Here is an 18,111-nt window from a genome sequence, read left to right on the forward strand (position 1 = left end):
TATGGTGGTCAGGTGGTACTACAGTATATTTTCCTGACGTGCAGAGGCTTCTGTTTCATACCTTAAACCATTAAAGGTGACACACTTTGATTTGAAATGCAATACATGCTACTGTCCTTTGAGTTGGTTTTTGGGGGGGGGTTTCTTGCATAATAGAATCATATATTGTTAGAATATGCTTTTTGTTTTATAAACTGCAAATGTATATTACAAACATTACAGCGAAATACATAGACTCCATTTAAAAGAGCCTCAAAACACAATAGCATTGAATCAACACCTCTACGACACCATGTCAACAACTATTCATATCTATTACAGGCATGTCACATCAGATGGCCCGACAGTATCTTTCACTTCAAGCTTCAAAGCCCCGCTGCTTTCATTGTTTACAGTATCAATTTCTTAGTTTCATGGTCTCCAAATGACATTCTTCACAAATAGGGCACGGCCATCTGACCAAAGCTCATCGTCTGCTACAGCAGCAAAGCTTTTGCACTCGTGCCACCGGGATCGGGATTTGCCTTGCTGGGGTTGGTTGGTCTGCAACACGGACTGTTTGTAAAGACTCGCCTTTTATTGATGCCTTGGTGTCTCTGTATTGATTGAGGTGTGCCTGTGTCATTTATGGCTTGTGAAGCACTCCATAAACGTGACACATTGATAGAAGTTACCACAATACAAATACAGCTTGATTGATGGATTATCCAAATAGTTCTTAAGCAAAGACGCATTGCAAATTGAATAAGAAGTACATCAAATCCCTACACTGGGAAAGGCCCCAGAAATCACATGGGCGATTCTGAGTCTGTAAAACCTTCTTTCTTAATCCCAAAAGAAAAACCAAGAACCCAAACACTCCCCTTGCCCTCAGGGCCAAAAGGAAATCTGTGCTTCACAATTCACTTCATCCACAACATACAGTGAGCCCCTAATTAGTAAAGTCATGGAACCAGAGACCAAAGAAGTAACCCAGGGCCAAGTGGCTGTTTTTGTCATCTGACCAGCCTGACAGACAGTTTTTCAAATATCTTATACTGTTACACAATACATATGGTCTCATTATAACCATCAGGTTTGGAGTTGACCCAGTGCTTTTTTATGGTGTGTGGCAAAACCTTCCTTTTATTTCTTATTCAGTCACATTGATATTGCATAAAGGATACAACTTAGATGTTTTTTGATTGTATATGTTTGTTATTAGCCACATACAATTTACCTTATTACATAACTGGTTTCACTCCATGAAGCCAAATATAAGACACACACACAAAACCTTCCGCGTCATAGAGATAACAGTGAAAATAGGACACTTCTAGGTCTAGACGCAACTGAAAAAAAGAGGGAAAAAAAGGCATCCACACAAGCTGGACTTAAAAGTTCTTCTTTACGTGGCGAGAAGCCATTAGGCGCAACCGGACAGGGTCCATGAAAGTGACGGAGAGGTGCTTTACTCCATGTTTGCTCTGCTGCGTGGACCCGCACGCGGTAATGGTAAAGATCAATACTGAGCTGCTGACTCATCATTCACCCTTAGTCCACACCGTCTTTGGTCCAGGTAACTGGCCCCATTTGACCATTATGTTGTCATGTGTTATGAGTAACACGAGGGGTGCTCGGCAACAACTGTTGGCAGGATGTTTGAGGAATGACCCGTGTAGGCCCCGGTCTGCTGCACACTGAAAAACAGCCATTATCACTGACAAGCAGGACCTATCCTGCTCATTAAGTGTTGAGCCGCTCAACTGCAGTTCAAGTAATAACACAGAAGTTCAAACTAATTGGACGTATCCCTCTATTGGTCCTTACAGCCAAGTGTTACAGCAAAGTAAAAGCAGAAAAGGGGATTGCCTTAGCTTGAAAAACAAGAAGCCTATAAAACCAAATGTACATCAAATATACCACCTCGCTGTGTCCAGCAACAGGCTGCTCGATTGGATGCAAAGTGACTTCTCCAACACTACAGCTGTTTTCATTTCATCCATGTGCGTAAGTGCTTTGCAATACAAATTAAATTTGCCTACATATCTCAACAAAGCATACAAATGAAGGCCCCTTGTTTTGCATGTTAGTGGTCTAGTCTGCTCGTTTGACTGTAAATTCTTCGACACACAAGCAAACAAAGAGCCGGAGCTTTCGGCGACCGAGAAAAAGGGAATAACCCATCAGCGTGCGAGCAGACTGCACAGGAAATAATACTGTTTTTTCTCTCAAATCTGACGGGCGAGAATTGGTTTGATTTGAGTACAATGCTAAAATGTACATACGCAAACACCTATTCCGAGGAGAATATTCTCCCTGTGAGTCTATGTGTGGTCCAACGTGTGATGTAAGTGTTACAGTACACTAAAAAAAAGCCAGAATACAGAATTAAACCTTCTTAAATTACTTTGTGATGGTGGAGTTGATCCATTACACAGTGTAGCACACTGAATTTCATTGCTGACGCCCCCCTGCGTATTTCTCAGCAGGCACTAAGTACGCTGGCAAGGAAATTCTCTCTCTGAGCCAGTCGGGTTTCTCGCAGCCTCTTTTCAGCTCTCACTTTCCCATCTAGGAGAACGAGAGAAAGGATTTAGTTGCTGAGGCCCGTGTAGAAATGATGTCAGAAAGGACACGTTCATTAGGATCACAGGGTTCAGATGTCCCTGCCACAAAGGTACCACGGTGCAGAGATGAAGGGTGAGGGGTCAGGTAAGCAGGAAGATAATGGCCGACAGCTGTGAATGGGGATATGAGAGGCGAGCAGGTGGGAAATGAAGGGGTAGAGCAAAGGCGATGTTAATGTGGGAAACAGCGAAGGGAAAAGCATTCCTCCTGCTGCTGGAGGTGATCAGATTGCAGAGAGAGGGGCCTGGAGGAAGGCAGTGCTTCAAGAACAATAGTTTGTTACCGTGCTGGAGTTTGACTCCAGGGATGTCCGTCAGTTGGTGCACCCCTGTGGTCCAACTAATGGATGGGTCACAAAGACGTTTTCTGCAGACGTTCATGCTCCTGAGAGGATGACTCCTTGTGACTCTGCAGATCCCTTCAATTTTCATTTTACGCTAAGATGAGGTTCCAATTTCTTCGTCCGAAACCTCAACAAGATTGCATTGGCTGTGCAGTTACGTAAACATGAAAAACATGATGTAATCTGTCGAGCCTGCTTTCAGTATTTTTCTTTCTTTGGTCCAACACTTCCTTGACAACAAAAAACAGGAGGTCACAGTGACATTACGCTTACATTGGATCACTTACTCCGAGTTGTCTGGGACTTCGTGAACATCACAACCCACATTGTGAGTATTCATTCACATCTTCCTGTGTTCAATTGGTTTGCCTCAGACACCCCCTTCCGATAATATGTTAACAGATATAACAGTCACACAAGGATTTTCTATTTTAAAGTCAGCTTACACTCAAGTAATAACAAAATAAAGTAATCTGACAATCCACAGATTCAAGATTTGCACACATAATAACCTAACATTTAGGGTCCAATGACTCCGGGGTTCACAGAGGCTCTGCGTAATGTTTATTCAGACATTTCACCGGGCTAAGAGAAAAATATTGGATATAAAAGGGGCTTAACTCCTCTAGCAAAAAGATCCCTGTTTATCTGATTAAAAATCCAATCCTTAAAGATTATCTTGCCCGTGTGTCATAGTCCTTCCCCAGGAGCACTTTCAAGAGCTTCTCTTTCACTTCCTCCCCAACAGATAGGTTTCCATATTACCGGCCCTTAATTATTTATCTATGCTCGTTTGGCACCTCATTTGGAAAATAAAGCAAATCCTTTGGACCAATGATACAGAATAGCGTGGCGACCTCTCTGATGAACCCGCACGCATTGTCCAGTCGCCTCCCACTGCTGGTGTGAGTGAAATTGGAGCCCGGGTGGAGATTATTTCTTGATGTGTAAAACTAGTCTCTCTCGAAGCACAAGCCCATAAACAGCCGGCTCAGTGGTGTGTGTGCAATGCTGGGAGAGCCGGGTACAGTCCCTTTGTATTGTGCAAATTGATATCTCTGCTGTGTAACCGTCTCGGTTACAGGGGGAAGAGATTGTCTTACCTTTGGATTTGCTTCACGGGACACAACAAATGAGCTTGGATGCTTGCTGTGGACTAAATACTATACACGTCCATAAGAGACATTAAACTAGGTACGAGGTAAACTACTCTAATGAGCAGTTTCATGCAAAGCTAACAAACAATCAGAACTACCAACTTGACATGAGAAAAATAAACGTAAAAATACAAACACATTCAAACAGTGAATCTGCTACACACCATTATCATTTTTTATTTTAATGCATTCATTTAACAAAGCTTAGCAACATGTACAGTAGATATGTCCTTAACAAAATCAACAGGTGCTCTCATTTTTTTATTTTCTCTATGCATTATGTCCAAGCCCTTTGAAAAGTTCTGTATGTCCTGGCTATGTGGACAATTACAAATTTAGGAAGCATTCAGGATTGTTTCAGATAGAATCTCGGCCATGGAAAGATGTGGCAACCCTCTCCCCCCCCCCCCCAAAAAAAAAAACATGAAAATAGAAAAAAGGAACCATGTTTGCATTTTGGACTCTTTTATGACCACACCTTTATGCAATGCGTTGTACCAGCAGAAGTTATACAATTATATAGAATCATTTTTTACATAAAAATGAGAGCATGTCCTTTCATCTTTTATTATACAATTCCAGACTCCCACCACAAAGAAGAGTAATGTTGTGAATAAAAAGCTGCCATATAAAAATAGGTAAATATCTCACACAATGTTTAATGTCGAATTCTAAATTGAAAAAACAACAACACAATTTTACTTTTTATTTACCTGCCAGTGTAAACGCAGACACATCAATCTCGTGCCCTAGGTGGCTGGTAATACTGCTGTGTGGGTCGGGTACTTCTAGGCTGTCCATCTCCCCCAGGGCGAAACTCTAATGCACTGTCGTAGTAACCATCATCTTCCTCCTGCCATTGGACATTGGATATGGTTGTGATGTTACTGTGGGTAATCAGATCAAGATGTCATTTCCTCTTCTCACAACCCACTTGTATACAGTTCAATTAGTTGAATCACATTAGTGATGAATGATCAATTTGATTATTAATAGCCCATCGCTCTGCTTACCAAAACATCAGCAGAAACGGGTTTGATGTTGTGCAGCAGCACCTCTTCGCAGTTTCCGTAATCACTGAAAACAACCACAGCTGTGGAGCCTGACGGGTGCACGGCATCTATTCTGGCATGGTAGAACTTCACCAGTGCACATGCACGCGCACACGCACACGCGCACACACACCACAGCAGACAGACACAGACAGACAGAAAGAGAAACTTGATTTAACTAAAAACAAAGTGAATGAGCAAAAATGAGTCACAGCTGCACTAATTCAAAAAAATGTTGACGTGATAACTGAGTTGAGTTGTTAATCATGATGTGCTGGATTAGGTTCTCAGTTGTTTTCATTTTAGTAGTCGCAGCAGGCACTTAACAACACATTCTGGGCTCATTTGTGTGCAGCTTTAATGTCGCTGTATATTCTCTAACTCAATAAACACTCACTGGGATTACGTACCTTGCCGTCTTCCCAGTACAGTGCCAGGCACTGGTCTCCAGGTCTCCAAGCCAGCTCCACAGAGTGACTTTTCTCTGGTCCTCGAGGTCCTTGACCTTTCCCCTGACCCGACCTCCTTTTGGGTGGCGGGTTATTGGAGGGGGCTTTCTTGGGGGGCGGCTCCCTCTGAGGGACACTCTGTGAGCTGGTGGGCTTAATCGGCCCGGTCCTTTTGTGTTCCATAACTCCGTTTTGAAAATGAGGGGGATCCCCTGTCGCAATTCGAAAATCGCGCAAGGGCCCCACCTCTTGGGGTGTCCCCGACCTTCCTCCCCTCGGGTTAAAGGTCGGCGGCCCGCCATCCCTCTGGCGGTCGAGTTGGTCAGAGTTCAACCGGTCGCTCTTCCCCTTCCTCCTGCTGCCGTTGTTGGGCTCTTCAATTCTGTCCGTGCGCTTGCTATTCCCTCGGCCCTCTGGCTCGCTGACTGCAGCACCGTCGGGCCCTTTGGATGTGGGTACGGTGTCCCTGGCCCCTCTCCTGTTGGACGGCCACGTCGTGTTCCTGCCCCCGCCGTCTCCGTTCCTGGAGCGTTGGTGGTGAGGTGCGCTAAGCTCCATCTGCTGCTGAGGCTCTTTAGAATGGATCAAATGAGACGAGAAGGAGGAAGGGAAAACGGGCTCCTCCTTCGCCTCTCTCCTGTCCGATGTTCCTCGTGACCATCTCTCCTGGCCCTTCCACTGTTGGGTTTGGGAGGTAGTAAAGTCAGTGAGAGGCTCCTTGCCGGGTTTGGGAAAATCCAAGTCCCTGTGGAAGCGAGGCGGTCTGTCATTCCGTTGTTGCCTATGGTCATTGTGCGAGGAGAACTTGTGAGAAGGGTCTTTGGAGTAATAGTCGGAGTTGGAGAAATTTGCTTTACTCTCGTGGTGTCTTTGGGGTCCATGACTCTTTTGCTCTGAGGAAACCAACCAACCAAGAGAAGAGTAATCAAACTATGGCAAAACCGCACGGGATAAGTAATACAAGTGACATTGCCAAGACCTCATGCCAGTGTGTTATTCCATGAAGATTAAAAAAACATGGAGCCAGTAGTATTAAATAAATTACCAAAATGATCAAAATATTCTTAATGGAATCACAAAACTATGTCATCTGTGGCCAAACAATCAAACAGCAAAATACAAAAGTAAAGCAACATCACCAGTATTTAAAATCAGCATGTAGTTTAAAATAAATCCAGACAACTTCACCCACCATCGATGGAGAAAACCCCCATCTTGGATTCGAGAAAGTCAAAGAGAGTGCTTGGTCCGGACGGCCTTCCACCTGCTCCCTCCTCCTCATCTTCATTTCTGGACCTGCCTCTTCCTCTTCCTCTGGCTGAGAAGAACCCAAACATAAGGTTGTCTCGACACAATTAAGAACAGTTCAATTATTCTGGACATTTCAGCCATGAGCTAAAGTTCATGTCCCATGTGTCTGTTTGTGTGCATGTGTGCCCGAAACTAACTGAAGAAACAAAACAAGCAATGTTAATCATCTGCAGCAGCCTCATAGGACTGATGTAGGCATCAAAAATAAAGCTCGCAGATGTTTGGCCAGAAAAAATACTAGTGTGAGGGAATAAGTTTGCTGAAACTTCAGCACATCCCTCTTTAACCTTACAGTAATTCCAGAGAGAATGGGCCGCAGCGAAGCAAATTTGTGTGAAATGGACTAAAACTAGCTGAACTGTCAACAATGTGGACCTTTGACTAGGCTGTAGGGGATTCCCTCTGCATTTCAAAGGACCTTCGCAACACCCACTCACTTTCTGTAGAAACCAAAAAGTTTCAGGCTATACGAGTGTTAGTGTTTATTTGCACAGACCTCTGGGCGGGGGCTTGACACATTCAGCTTCCTCGGGGCCAGGTCTGCAGCCAGAAGATCCAGTCAAGAGGCTGTTTAGTGCCACTTCCAGGTTGTTATTATTGTCCATTAGAGCCAGCCGAGCAGCCTCCCTGTTAAAGCCCATCTCCATGATGTCTCTCAGAGCACGCTCATCCACCTGAACAGAGGTGAGGAACATTAAAAGTGATAGAAAGGGAGGGGGGGGGGGGATATAACCTTGTATGGAGGGAAAATGTGCAGGGAGATGACAAAAATAAACGTGGATGGATAATGGTTGTTGTTTAATATTCAAATGAGGTTCCCCCGTGGCCAGGAAAGAGCCGGCCGGACATGGATATGTCATTGTTTTACTTTAGATTAGTGCATCCTAGTATCAAAGCATCATTAACACATCACCAAGCAGCATGATGTAATATCTTCTTCCATCCTATTTATGTGTTAGTTATGCCTTGAAACTGGCAGGTGCCAACACACAGCCAGACAAAAACACAGCCAAGCCTCCAATTCACTCTCTACAAGAGCATAATTGATGCCTCACCTAGTCTATGAGCCATGGAATATAGATGAAAAGAAACAGAAGAGGAGTGCAGGACGTTCCAACCTCCAATTGCTTTGTTTCAGTGAATGGAGGCCTTATTAATGTAATGGGAAAAATCACCATTTACACACAACTGGCTCCCGTTACTTACTCTAAACAGACTTGTTTTAAAAGTTTGGAGCAAGTTGGTTTCCTCACCAGCTCTCTGTAGTTCCCATCTTGTCTGCTCTCAGGTCTTTCGACACGATCGTCCCGCCTCCTCTGCTGGTACGAGTCTCGGCCCCGAAAGGAGGAAGCGCCGCTGGATAAATTACTGCCTGCGTTTCCTCCACCGCCAAACGTCCTCGGAGCCTAACAGGCAGAGAAGAAAAGGCAAGGCGATCGATACAGCTGCAGCGCCGGGCGGAACAGGAAAGCCGACGTAGGAAACTAAACTTTCTAGTTGACAATGTAATCAGGATTCTTAAATGGAAGAGCGTGTGGAATGCCAAAGGCAATCAAGGTTAAGATGAACGCCGATATGGAGCATGTATTTATTTAATGGAGACCAAATCAGACGCCATGTGCAAAAGCTACGATCAATAAGAGAAACAGCAATTAGGTATAGTGGCACCAGGGGTGGTCCTGGTGGGTTACAGCACGTTGACTCAGGATATTATTACAATATGTTTTGCCTTTTACAACCAAAGCAGAGCATATTAGATTCATACAATATATCACAGAGAGACGATCATTTGTGAGGCAAAACTCAAATACGAGCTCTAAAATATCGTTGAAGCCCTGTGAGATATCGAGACCCCTTGACGTCACGTAGTTAAAGAGCCACGCTGTGGGTTCACGTACCTCTTTGGTCTTGGCCACCTCAGCAATAGCTGCCGTCCGCTGCTTTTCAAAGTCATCGTTCTCGTCAGGACTCTTGGCTACCGTCTGAGACTGGAGGGTCTTCCTCTGGTCGAGATCCCTGCTGTCTGCGTCATCCATCCTCGCACACTTCTGCAGGGAGAAAATAAGTGTGTGAGAACAGTCTCCATGATCGACTGTTGTGATCCCACCATAGCATGAAACCAAGGCTGAGTTTTGGACTGCAGGACGTTGGCCCTCACACCTATGGGCAATTTGTCTCTCTTGGTCTGATTGGTCAAGCCACAGACACCACAGGAGGAGATTTCTCTTCCAAATTCGTTCTTTCCGGACCGACTCTTGACGGAGAGAGGTTGAGACCTGAGTGTCTCCAGTAAACTTCCTTTCCGTAGTGGCTCCGTCAAATGATAGGGTTTAGGATTCGGGCTCTCAGCTGGTAGGCCTTTCCGGACCGACTCCTGGTCGGTGAGTGGTTAGGACAACAGGATCTCCTGTAGACGTCCTTTTCCGGGTTGGCTTCGTCGAACCATAGGATTAAGGATTCGGGCTGTTAGGCCTCTTCAATCCGACGCTTTACAGACCACCTCTCGTTGGTGAGACCCGCGTTCCCGCTGCTTCCCCCAGTCCTCACTCCCGGCTTAATCAGCTCAACGAGAAAGAAAGCTCCTTCCACCCCCTTGATCCGGCTTGCGGGTTAGAGAGCACAACAACAGTTGCGCAACAGTTGTTGTGCCCTCTAACCCGCAAGAACCGTTTCCAAGATCGCCAATCAATCCGGATGTCGAGTTAAACGTGACTCGAGGAAATACAGCAAAATACAGCGATCAACGCACAGTAAGGCTTGGTCTGGGCAGGTTAGATGAGCTTGTGTTGTTTTTCTATTGAGGTTCGCTGTTAAAAGAGTGATCGTGTATGTTGGGGGACTTAGTGAAGGCTGTGTGTATATCATTCTGGGATATAACATGTTATTGGGCACGTGTCCAGGCCACAGAGCCCGGTAAATGTAATAGTAATAACCAAAGTATGTGCTAGTGTAATATTCTGTTGTGAACTTGTATCTATTCAGAGTGCAGGAATTTAGTTTCCCAGTTGTGCGACTGTGTGATGATGCTACCTGCTATCATGAGGCGGCAAGGATCTGCTTTGCGTCTTTCCTTTGTTTTATCATTTACTAACCAATGCACCTGTCCCTCCACACATATACATTTACCTACAGACAGAGGTTTAAACTACACCTAACACACACACACACACACCTCCCCCTGCACAGGCATGAATAAGTTTTATTTGTTGCTGAGATATTAGGGCATTGTATACTAGTTTTGGTTGATTTTAAATGGTATTGACCAGATTAGTATTGTTGGAGGTTAATAAACTCTTTAGGAAGGAGTTTCCTGTGATTACTTTGTGCATATGTACTGTGGTCCAGTATCCAGTGTTCAAACTTAAACCTTTATAATGTTAAAGTTAATGAGTGAATATCAATTATTAGACTTGAATTCTTTTTTAGTTATTAGTCCCCATTTAAGGTGGTTCCCCATTATTTATTTCTATTGGACACAATGATTCACTAGCTATTAACCAGACATGCACCCACACCGATTCTAACAGCAAAATAACTCCTAAAGAGTTTGTCAAAGCAACACAAATCCTAAATCTGCCTTCCAACTCCCACTTTATGTTTCGAAGCTCACGCCTGAATTGTATTTCATTGACGTCACATCAAGTGAAGCTTTCTGCAGATTGATGACAGGAGGAAGTAAGGAGGTAAGGGAAGTGAACAACGGATTGGAGCTGTGGACCTTTGCTCGGAAGGTTCATTTGCGCCCCCTGCACAGTAAGTGCTTGGCGTCACAGTTGCAGAGGCAGAGGAGACTTATCTGAAGGCAAAGGGAGGCCGTTGGGTCCTTTGCCCTGGGAATGAGACGTCTCACAACACCATCAGTTTCTGTGGCAACATAAATCTCCTGCCAATCGGATGATTTTGTAAAAAGAACAAACTAAATACTTATCGCAAAAACAAAATAATGGTCGAAATGAGGATTATCCGATATCATTCAATACCCCCCAGGCAGTACATGAATTTTAAATGTGAATAAAGCAGACTGACTGGCTGACTGACTGGCGGTGAATCCCAACAGCCATCTGAAGGCAGGACAGATATGTTGATAAATCTGCTGCCTCCGCTTTGAGAATTGCCATTACACACGACCGTCCACAATGTTAAACTTCATTAAATCACGTGCAAATTACACCAGGCTGTTGCAAAAACATACACACTCACACACACATGCGCCACAGCCTGCTTTAAAAAGAATCCAGTGGTTAGTGTTTCATCGTTGGCTTCTGCCGTTGTTGTAATTGACCACGGGATGCAGATTGGTGGTGCCGTGTGCTCACATCGTGCCGCTCTGCACACTTTCTGAGATTTGTTTGTGGAGCAGTCGTCGTCATGCCTCACTGTGATTGCCACACCTGTTAAAAAGTTCCACATCGCACTGCAGCACCTACGCGAACCGAGACAGCAGGTGCGTTCGGAGACGTCAGCGCAGTCTGAGCACCTGGCATAAGCCGTCGCGCTTGCGCGATTAATATAGGGCTCATTATCCTAATTACTCCTGGCAGTGCCTCGCTGTGCAGATGGAATATATACACCCGAGCTTCGACAGCTTCCACCACTGATATTTCCTGCCCCTTCTCCGATTTATGAGGAGGGCTGGAATTTTATTTGTGGTCATAAAAGCTTTGAAAAACCAACAGAAATATCTATTTTCAGACAATCATCCCGTTATTCTGAGTGATACACAGACCTTGCTGTGGACGTAGGACTTTTTCCTCGTATTCGGTCCCCAAAGATGAATGTCCGTGTGCCCTGCAGATAAGTCAGGCTAACGAAGGCACTGGCACGGGGCAAATGGATTGTGGAGGGGCGGGACGGATGAAACACAACCTATCTGCATGCCTGGACGTCTAAGTGGTGGCTGATGTAAACATGATGACTAAAACGCGCAATCTTCTGATGTGCACTTAACACTTTGCTGATAAAGAAATGTGATGGACTCAAGAGTATGAGGGGAATAATTATATTGTTTGAGGTGTAGATTTAATTTAACATATCAAACAGAATGTCCGGTGAAACAAAAAGAAAAAGATACGTATTAGAAGAGAGTACCAATTACCTTGAGAGGATATTATTTATAAACCTTACAACCAATCAACACTAAGCCCTGGAGTGACACAGCATTGGAAATGAATTTACTCTGAAAATCTAGAGAACGCTAAGTGGTAATTCCCAAATGCTCCTCATATAACTTCCCAAAGCTTCGGCAAATCTGGAGAGAAGAGTGGGTTGAAAATCCCACAATCCGAGTGTCAAGCTGATCCGGATGTCCCCCGCGCTGAAGCAGGGATTCTTGCCAAGAGACTGTTGACTAAGGCTCAGTAGATATTAAACTGAGAAACGATGCGGTGATGTGCAAAACCGCAAAATGTAGAAGAATTCCAGGCAGTTCAATAGTTTATGGACGCCCGGGGGATTGAGCAGGGCAATTCTTTTCAAATCAAAAAGTGTGTGTAAATAGGTTTGACAATGCAAGTATATTTCTGAGGGTGCAATTTAGAGGCCTGCCCATCTCCTCTCAATGTTTTCTACCAATTTCATTTGAATGTTCTACACAGGCGACACTTAATACAAGGCATATTTTTAGAAGGGGAAAGCTTTCATTGCGCAGTTTCCAATATGTCAGTGTAAGACAACAAAGCAGATCTTCAAATTCAGTGGGGAGCCATTTTAAACATTCATAAAGGCTTTCGCAATCAAGATCAGAGAGAAGATTTAGAAGAGGAGAGGGACATCAAAGTCCACTCCTGGAGCCGGGCTTTTGTCTGGATCCTCCAACACAACCGTGTGTGCTTATTAGTATTCAACAGAACGTCTGACTTCTATTAAGTCACTGCTGAGATCTCTTCCATGAACCTGCATTTTACTGACTATTATTTTTTTCTTTCTTTCTTTGTTATTTTTTCATTCTGTGTTTATCTCAGATAAGCACTTTGTAACTTTATTTTGAAAAGCAAACTGTGGGAATGAATACGATCCTTACCTGGCCAAATGGAACAAAGGGAGGAGGTCCACCTTCTGCTCCAATGTTACTCCTGCTGTGTTTGGCCAGACTCTGCAGGTTTTAGGGGTAAAAAGAGATCATTGTTAATAATGATTAATCCTGACGGGGTGTAGGAGGCCTTTAATGTAGATTTTAAAATGATTTCCAACACATGAATTTAACATCTCTTCTGCGAAAGCAGATAAGGCATCGCCACAAAATCGACCCTCACCCTTTGAAGTTCCCATTTCTCCACCATGTGATCCACCTCTCCTCCAAGGACGGAGATTTTTGAGTCATCGAGCAGCAAAAGACCATTTTTCACCTGGACTATACCAAGGAGCTTTATCTTGGTACCAGGGGGGGTGTTAAGACTGAAACAACAACAAAAAAACAGTTTATCCAAACAGATGCTTAAAATATGAATTGTTTGACCAACTGTTAAATGTGAACCACATTCAAGTGGTTCAAATACAGGAAGTGAGGATACCAGGCCCCACGCCCTTTTGACTTTACCCATACTACTTTATTAATGACATGGAGCAGTGCTGCCTGGGGATGGGTGTCGAGGCTAGAAGAGACTATTAATAATCCCAGCTGCTCACCCATCCTCATGGTAAATTAAAACCCCCTCTCTCATCAGGCCTGATAAGGCCTCTGCCTTTCTCATTAGGAAAGCACAGGGACTTAACTGGGATTTCCAGCTACTGATGCCGGATGCAGAGGCAACAATTAGGGATTTCACCCCGAACCTCAGGGACGGATGCTGTTCTCATGACAGCAGCCAGTGACTCTGGCTAGATGTGATCCAATCAAATCCAAGCACATGGACACACAGTATTCACCCAGTAATCAATGCTGCTCCACAGTGGTTAATTGTCGTCCCTCCATTTCACTCGTCTCACACACTCAACGGGCCCTGTAATCCATCTCATTCCTCTTTGTCACTCTAATGGCCTCACGCACACCGAGGCGGGCACTTTCAGAAGCGAAACTAGGCATCGCCGTTGCCAGATGCTCATAAAGAGGGGATTTGTTCTGTTCTCTCCTCTCTTCCCATCAGGAAGTCAAGGCCCACATTCGGACCACTCCACCTGTACAGACTGGCTTGTCACCATGGCAGCCGTCACCAAGGCCACCGTTGCTGGGATGGAGATTTAATTAAGGCAGGGAATTGTTAGATAGCCGCCGCCGCGTGGAAGTAGCAGATAACGGGAAAATGGAGGGATGTGGTGGGGTGTTAGTGTTGACGAGGAGGTGATGGATGTGCGGCGAAGATTCTGACATTTGCTTTAAATAGATGAGGAAGTGGCTTGTAGCTTTGCATCTATGTTGCTACCAGAATTAGATATAATGTATCATTTCTAATTTTTTCAAAGACAACTAATGTTATTAACAAACATCCAAGGCAATTCTGATATACATTGAATGGCATCATTTTCCTAAAAAGAATACTGTTATATGGGTACCTGATCTTAGACAGGTGTTTAAACTCCAATCCAACACAGGTGGTATGGCCATCTGTCATCTGAAGACGCAGCATCCGCGGCGCACCCTGGGACTCCTCGTGGTCTTTAGGAGCCGAAACATTTCTCACCTTCAGCACCTGAAGAACACATGGACCTTCCAACTGGCCAAGAGCGAGAGACAACAACAGACATATGGCTTGAAAGGGAAGTCAGCGGCATATGGGGGATGATTGGAACGGCCAAACCAGGGCTAAAACTCTAACTATTTGAGTTATTTATTGGTGGCTACTTGAAATTATCTTCAAAGCATAATAAAACATGACTCCTTCCTCCTTCAACATGTTTACTTATTTTTCAAACTGCTTCATGACTTAACTAAACAGTAGCTATTTTATTCCAAACCATTGAATCTATCCACTGCTATAAGGAGTTCCAACTCAGCGAATAAGCAACATGCACCATCTGTAAATACACCACTAAGTTATGCTGCAGTCTACAGTTTGGAGAAGTATAGATGGTCCGATGTTATTCAGTCTATTAGACATCATGTACACTGTACAAATCAGCTCTGATCTCTGAAGGGTACAGGGGTTAAGCCACGTTAAAATAACCATTTTTTAATCCTCTCACAATATTTGGAACTTCTTTTCTTTACAGTTGCAAAACTCCAGTTTCACAGGTGCAGCGGCTCCCTGTTTGTCAGTGTGTTGGAGCCATCTAGTGGCACTTAGAAAAACTGCATTCAGCTCAACACTGCACCTGCACTGACTTACATTACATTACAGGTGATTTAGCAGACACTTTTATCTAAAGCGACTTACATTGCATTTTTAACCCGTGGCTAATTACATTTGTGCCCGGGGAGCAATTAGGGGTTAGGTGTCTTGCTCAGGGACACTTCGACATGGGACATGGAGAAGCCAGGGCTCAAACCGCCAAACTTGCGGTTCCCAGCGCACCCTCTCTACCCCTGTGATACGTCGACTTGTGATCATTTCCCAAGTTTCACAAATATAGTAGAATTGGAATGGCCATATAAGATATATTTGCACCTCACCTTCTCAGTTCTTCCACTATTGATATCTGACGGTATGATTTTTCTCCCGATTGGCCTGAGGTCGCTCTGGAAAGGATAAACAAAAATACATTATATATACTGCTCAATTAAAAATAGAAAACACATAACGACAATAATTAATGCAAAAAGAATGTTTACCTACACTGTTACATATCTCTAAATGCAGGTCTAGGTGACATAAAAAAAGGAATTGCTTCTTTATAGTGATGTCTCCATACTTAACACAACTAATAGATAACTATTTAAGAAACTAGTATTTTGGCTTTCACGGTCAACAAATTAGCAACAATTGTTTCCTAATTAATCTTAAATGAATAGTTGACGATATAAATCCCCTACAAGCCCCAGCCCAAAGTTGCTAAATGTCAGTTAAACCAGGTATCTAGTAGTAAATCAAAGTGCAGTGTGCGATCTTTTGGCAGCCACCCCGGTCAGAACTTAAAGGTCATGGCTTTTGCAGAAAATTCCACTACTGTGTTCTGGAATTGTCTTCTACTGCAGATCAGGGGAGTGTCACTGCTCATCTTACACAAAAGCATTTCATGTTATTTTATCTCGCAAAGCCATGAAAATCAAATAGATTGGCCTTGTGTTCATTTCTTAGATCACGTTAGGATGTAAACAAAGGACTGAATTTAAGTGGCTGATCAAAGTGGAACAAGGACGCAGTTTGATGTGAAAGTGAAAAGATAATCTTTAGAGCTGGGCGACTGCAGATGGAAAGAACAGATGCCAATCTGCCAATAGTGGGACAATTAACACTACCCACAATCTGTCACTCACACAAATCGACTTTAGTCGATCATACTGTAAAGGAAACGAACACCAATTCTAAAATGTGTGTCCACAGCTGTGTGTGTTTTCTTAGCATGCAGAGCGGCTGTGTACGTCAGTCTAACCCCAATGAGCGACGTGTAATAACCATTTACTACAGTGGCTTATAGTTTGACCAAATGCCTACGTAAAGCTTGCAGGGTAAAAACTTACGTCAAGTGCAATACGAATAATGTCATTGTGTGTTATTTTCTCAGCGGATCCTTTGAGCTCTGCAATGCCTTCATCACTGAGGTACCTGGAAGACGACAGACAAGGTGGAGAGGAAAGATGGTGAACAAGACAAGGTGGAGAGGAAAGATGGTGAACGTGGAACGGGTGTCAAGTAAAAAAGGAGAGCATGCCGAACGACTACCAATGCTTAAACATTCTGAATATCTAAGATAATTAAGTAAAAGGAAATACGCGAGGCTCGTGTAAAATAGTAGTGTAAACCGTAAAAGACTAAAGAAAGTTTTAGCAATATCAATAATAGTATAACAAATGGTTCAGTGGTCGTCAATGATGACATAATAATTATTAGTTTTAGGGCCTGACCATTTTAGGTCGGATTTCATTATTTACCTAAACGACACCGAAACCAATTAAATTGCACTATATTAACGTTAGCTCGGAAAATACATTTAATCCAGTAAGTAGAGGGACAATCCCACTAAAACAGACACAAAATGAAAAAGGTGCTTGTGTTTAGCTGCCGTTGGGGCTCTCTGACCCCCCAGCAAGTAGCTGATGTCATCACTGCTCTATCAAAGTTAACACGAACTGTCGTTATGCTAACGCCGCGCTAACTGTGTGTTAGCTGTAGCCGCCGTTGCTAGGTCAACGCTATTCATGTGGCTTGCTCCTGGTCAGTTAACGACTTATTTTTGCCTCGGGAAAACGAATAGCGTCCCCACGCGTAGTAAAACAGTCGTGTGCACGAAGGAAACGCTAATGTAATAATACGTTAAGGCTCATGATTAGTGTTATAAGCCTACAGCAATCTGGCACGTCAGTGAGTTGACGTTTGTTAGCTCACTGACGTTAACGTTAGCTACCAGGGTACATACCAGCCCTCTTTGGTCAAAGACTCTGTCAAATCGGTCATTTTTTTAATCCACACTGCAGATATGTAAATAACGACACCGACTCGTCGGAATTGAACACGCTTAAATGACGACTATCTTTTTTGGCAATGCATGTTCTCCTTCTATCGATGATAAAGCTTGCGGCAAGCTAATGTGAGTATTGAACCACTCGGTCCACGTAAAACTCGTCATCAGCCGAGACCTACGGAGTGCCGAGAGGGTCAAATGCATTTTCATTCCATTGTCGTATTTATTCTCCTAAAATAGTTTAGTTTTTTCAGGGGTAGAATTTTTTGGCATCCATCGGTAAAGACAACAATTTCTCATTGTCTGATATTCAGTGAATTAATGAATTACAGTTTCCCGATTATGTTCTCAGTGTTCATTCTTACGACAATCATAGTCCAAATGTAATACATAAACTAACATTCTTGTGGCCTTTTCACAAATCAACAAATTTCCCTGTATATGAATAAGCCGTATTATAGTATATTGACCATTTTATACATAAAAATGAACAAAACAGAATTAAAAAGACCTTGTTGGACCAAACTGAGCCTCTTTGAAAATATTGTCCTAATTCAACAATTAGGTTAAACTAGTACTTTGGCACAATGTGGGCATTGTCGGGAAGAAACATGTTAAATGGAAATTGTATAAAATGCGTCTTCCTCGCCTTAAGAAAAAGGTTGGCACATCATACACTGAACCAAGGTAATTTC

At 43.6% G+C, this 18,111-nt stretch overlaps 1 protein-coding gene across 2 annotated transcripts; it reads right to left on the minus strand.

The window, feature by feature from the left end:
- Positions 1-4,262: 4,262 nt before the first annotated feature.
- On the minus strand, positions 4,263-17,612 carry tdrd3 (tudor domain containing 3). 2 transcript variants are annotated; one of them, XM_040160139.2, is made up of 13 exons: positions 17,372-17,612; positions 16,476-16,560; positions 15,468-15,533; positions 14,411-14,571; positions 13,174-13,315; positions 12,942-13,013; positions 8,821-8,970; positions 8,176-8,328; positions 7,419-7,596; positions 6,804-6,929; positions 5,573-6,504; positions 5,124-5,249; positions 4,263-4,963 (listed from the first exon to the last, which is right to left on the minus strand). In XM_040160139.2, the coding sequence occupies exons 1-13, from the start codon at positions 17,407-17,409 to the stop codon at positions 4,847-4,849; spliced, it is 2,346 nt and encodes a 781-aa protein (XP_040016073.2). In that variant the 5' UTR covers positions 17,410-17,612; the 3' UTR covers positions 4,263-4,846. The 2 variants fall into 2 exon arrangements, with proteins under 2 accessions (XP_040016073.2, XP_040016082.2); XM_040160148.2 differs by having other exon boundaries at positions 4,263-4,997.
- Positions 17,613-18,111: the final 499 nt, after the last annotated feature.

Source organism: Gasterosteus aculeatus, chromosome 12, assembly GCF_964276395.1.
Source record: "Gasterosteus aculeatus chromosome 12, fGasAcu3.hap1.1, whole genome shotgun sequence".
Lineage (NCBI taxonomy): Eukaryota > Metazoa > Chordata > Actinopteri > Perciformes > Gasterosteidae > Gasterosteus > Gasterosteus aculeatus.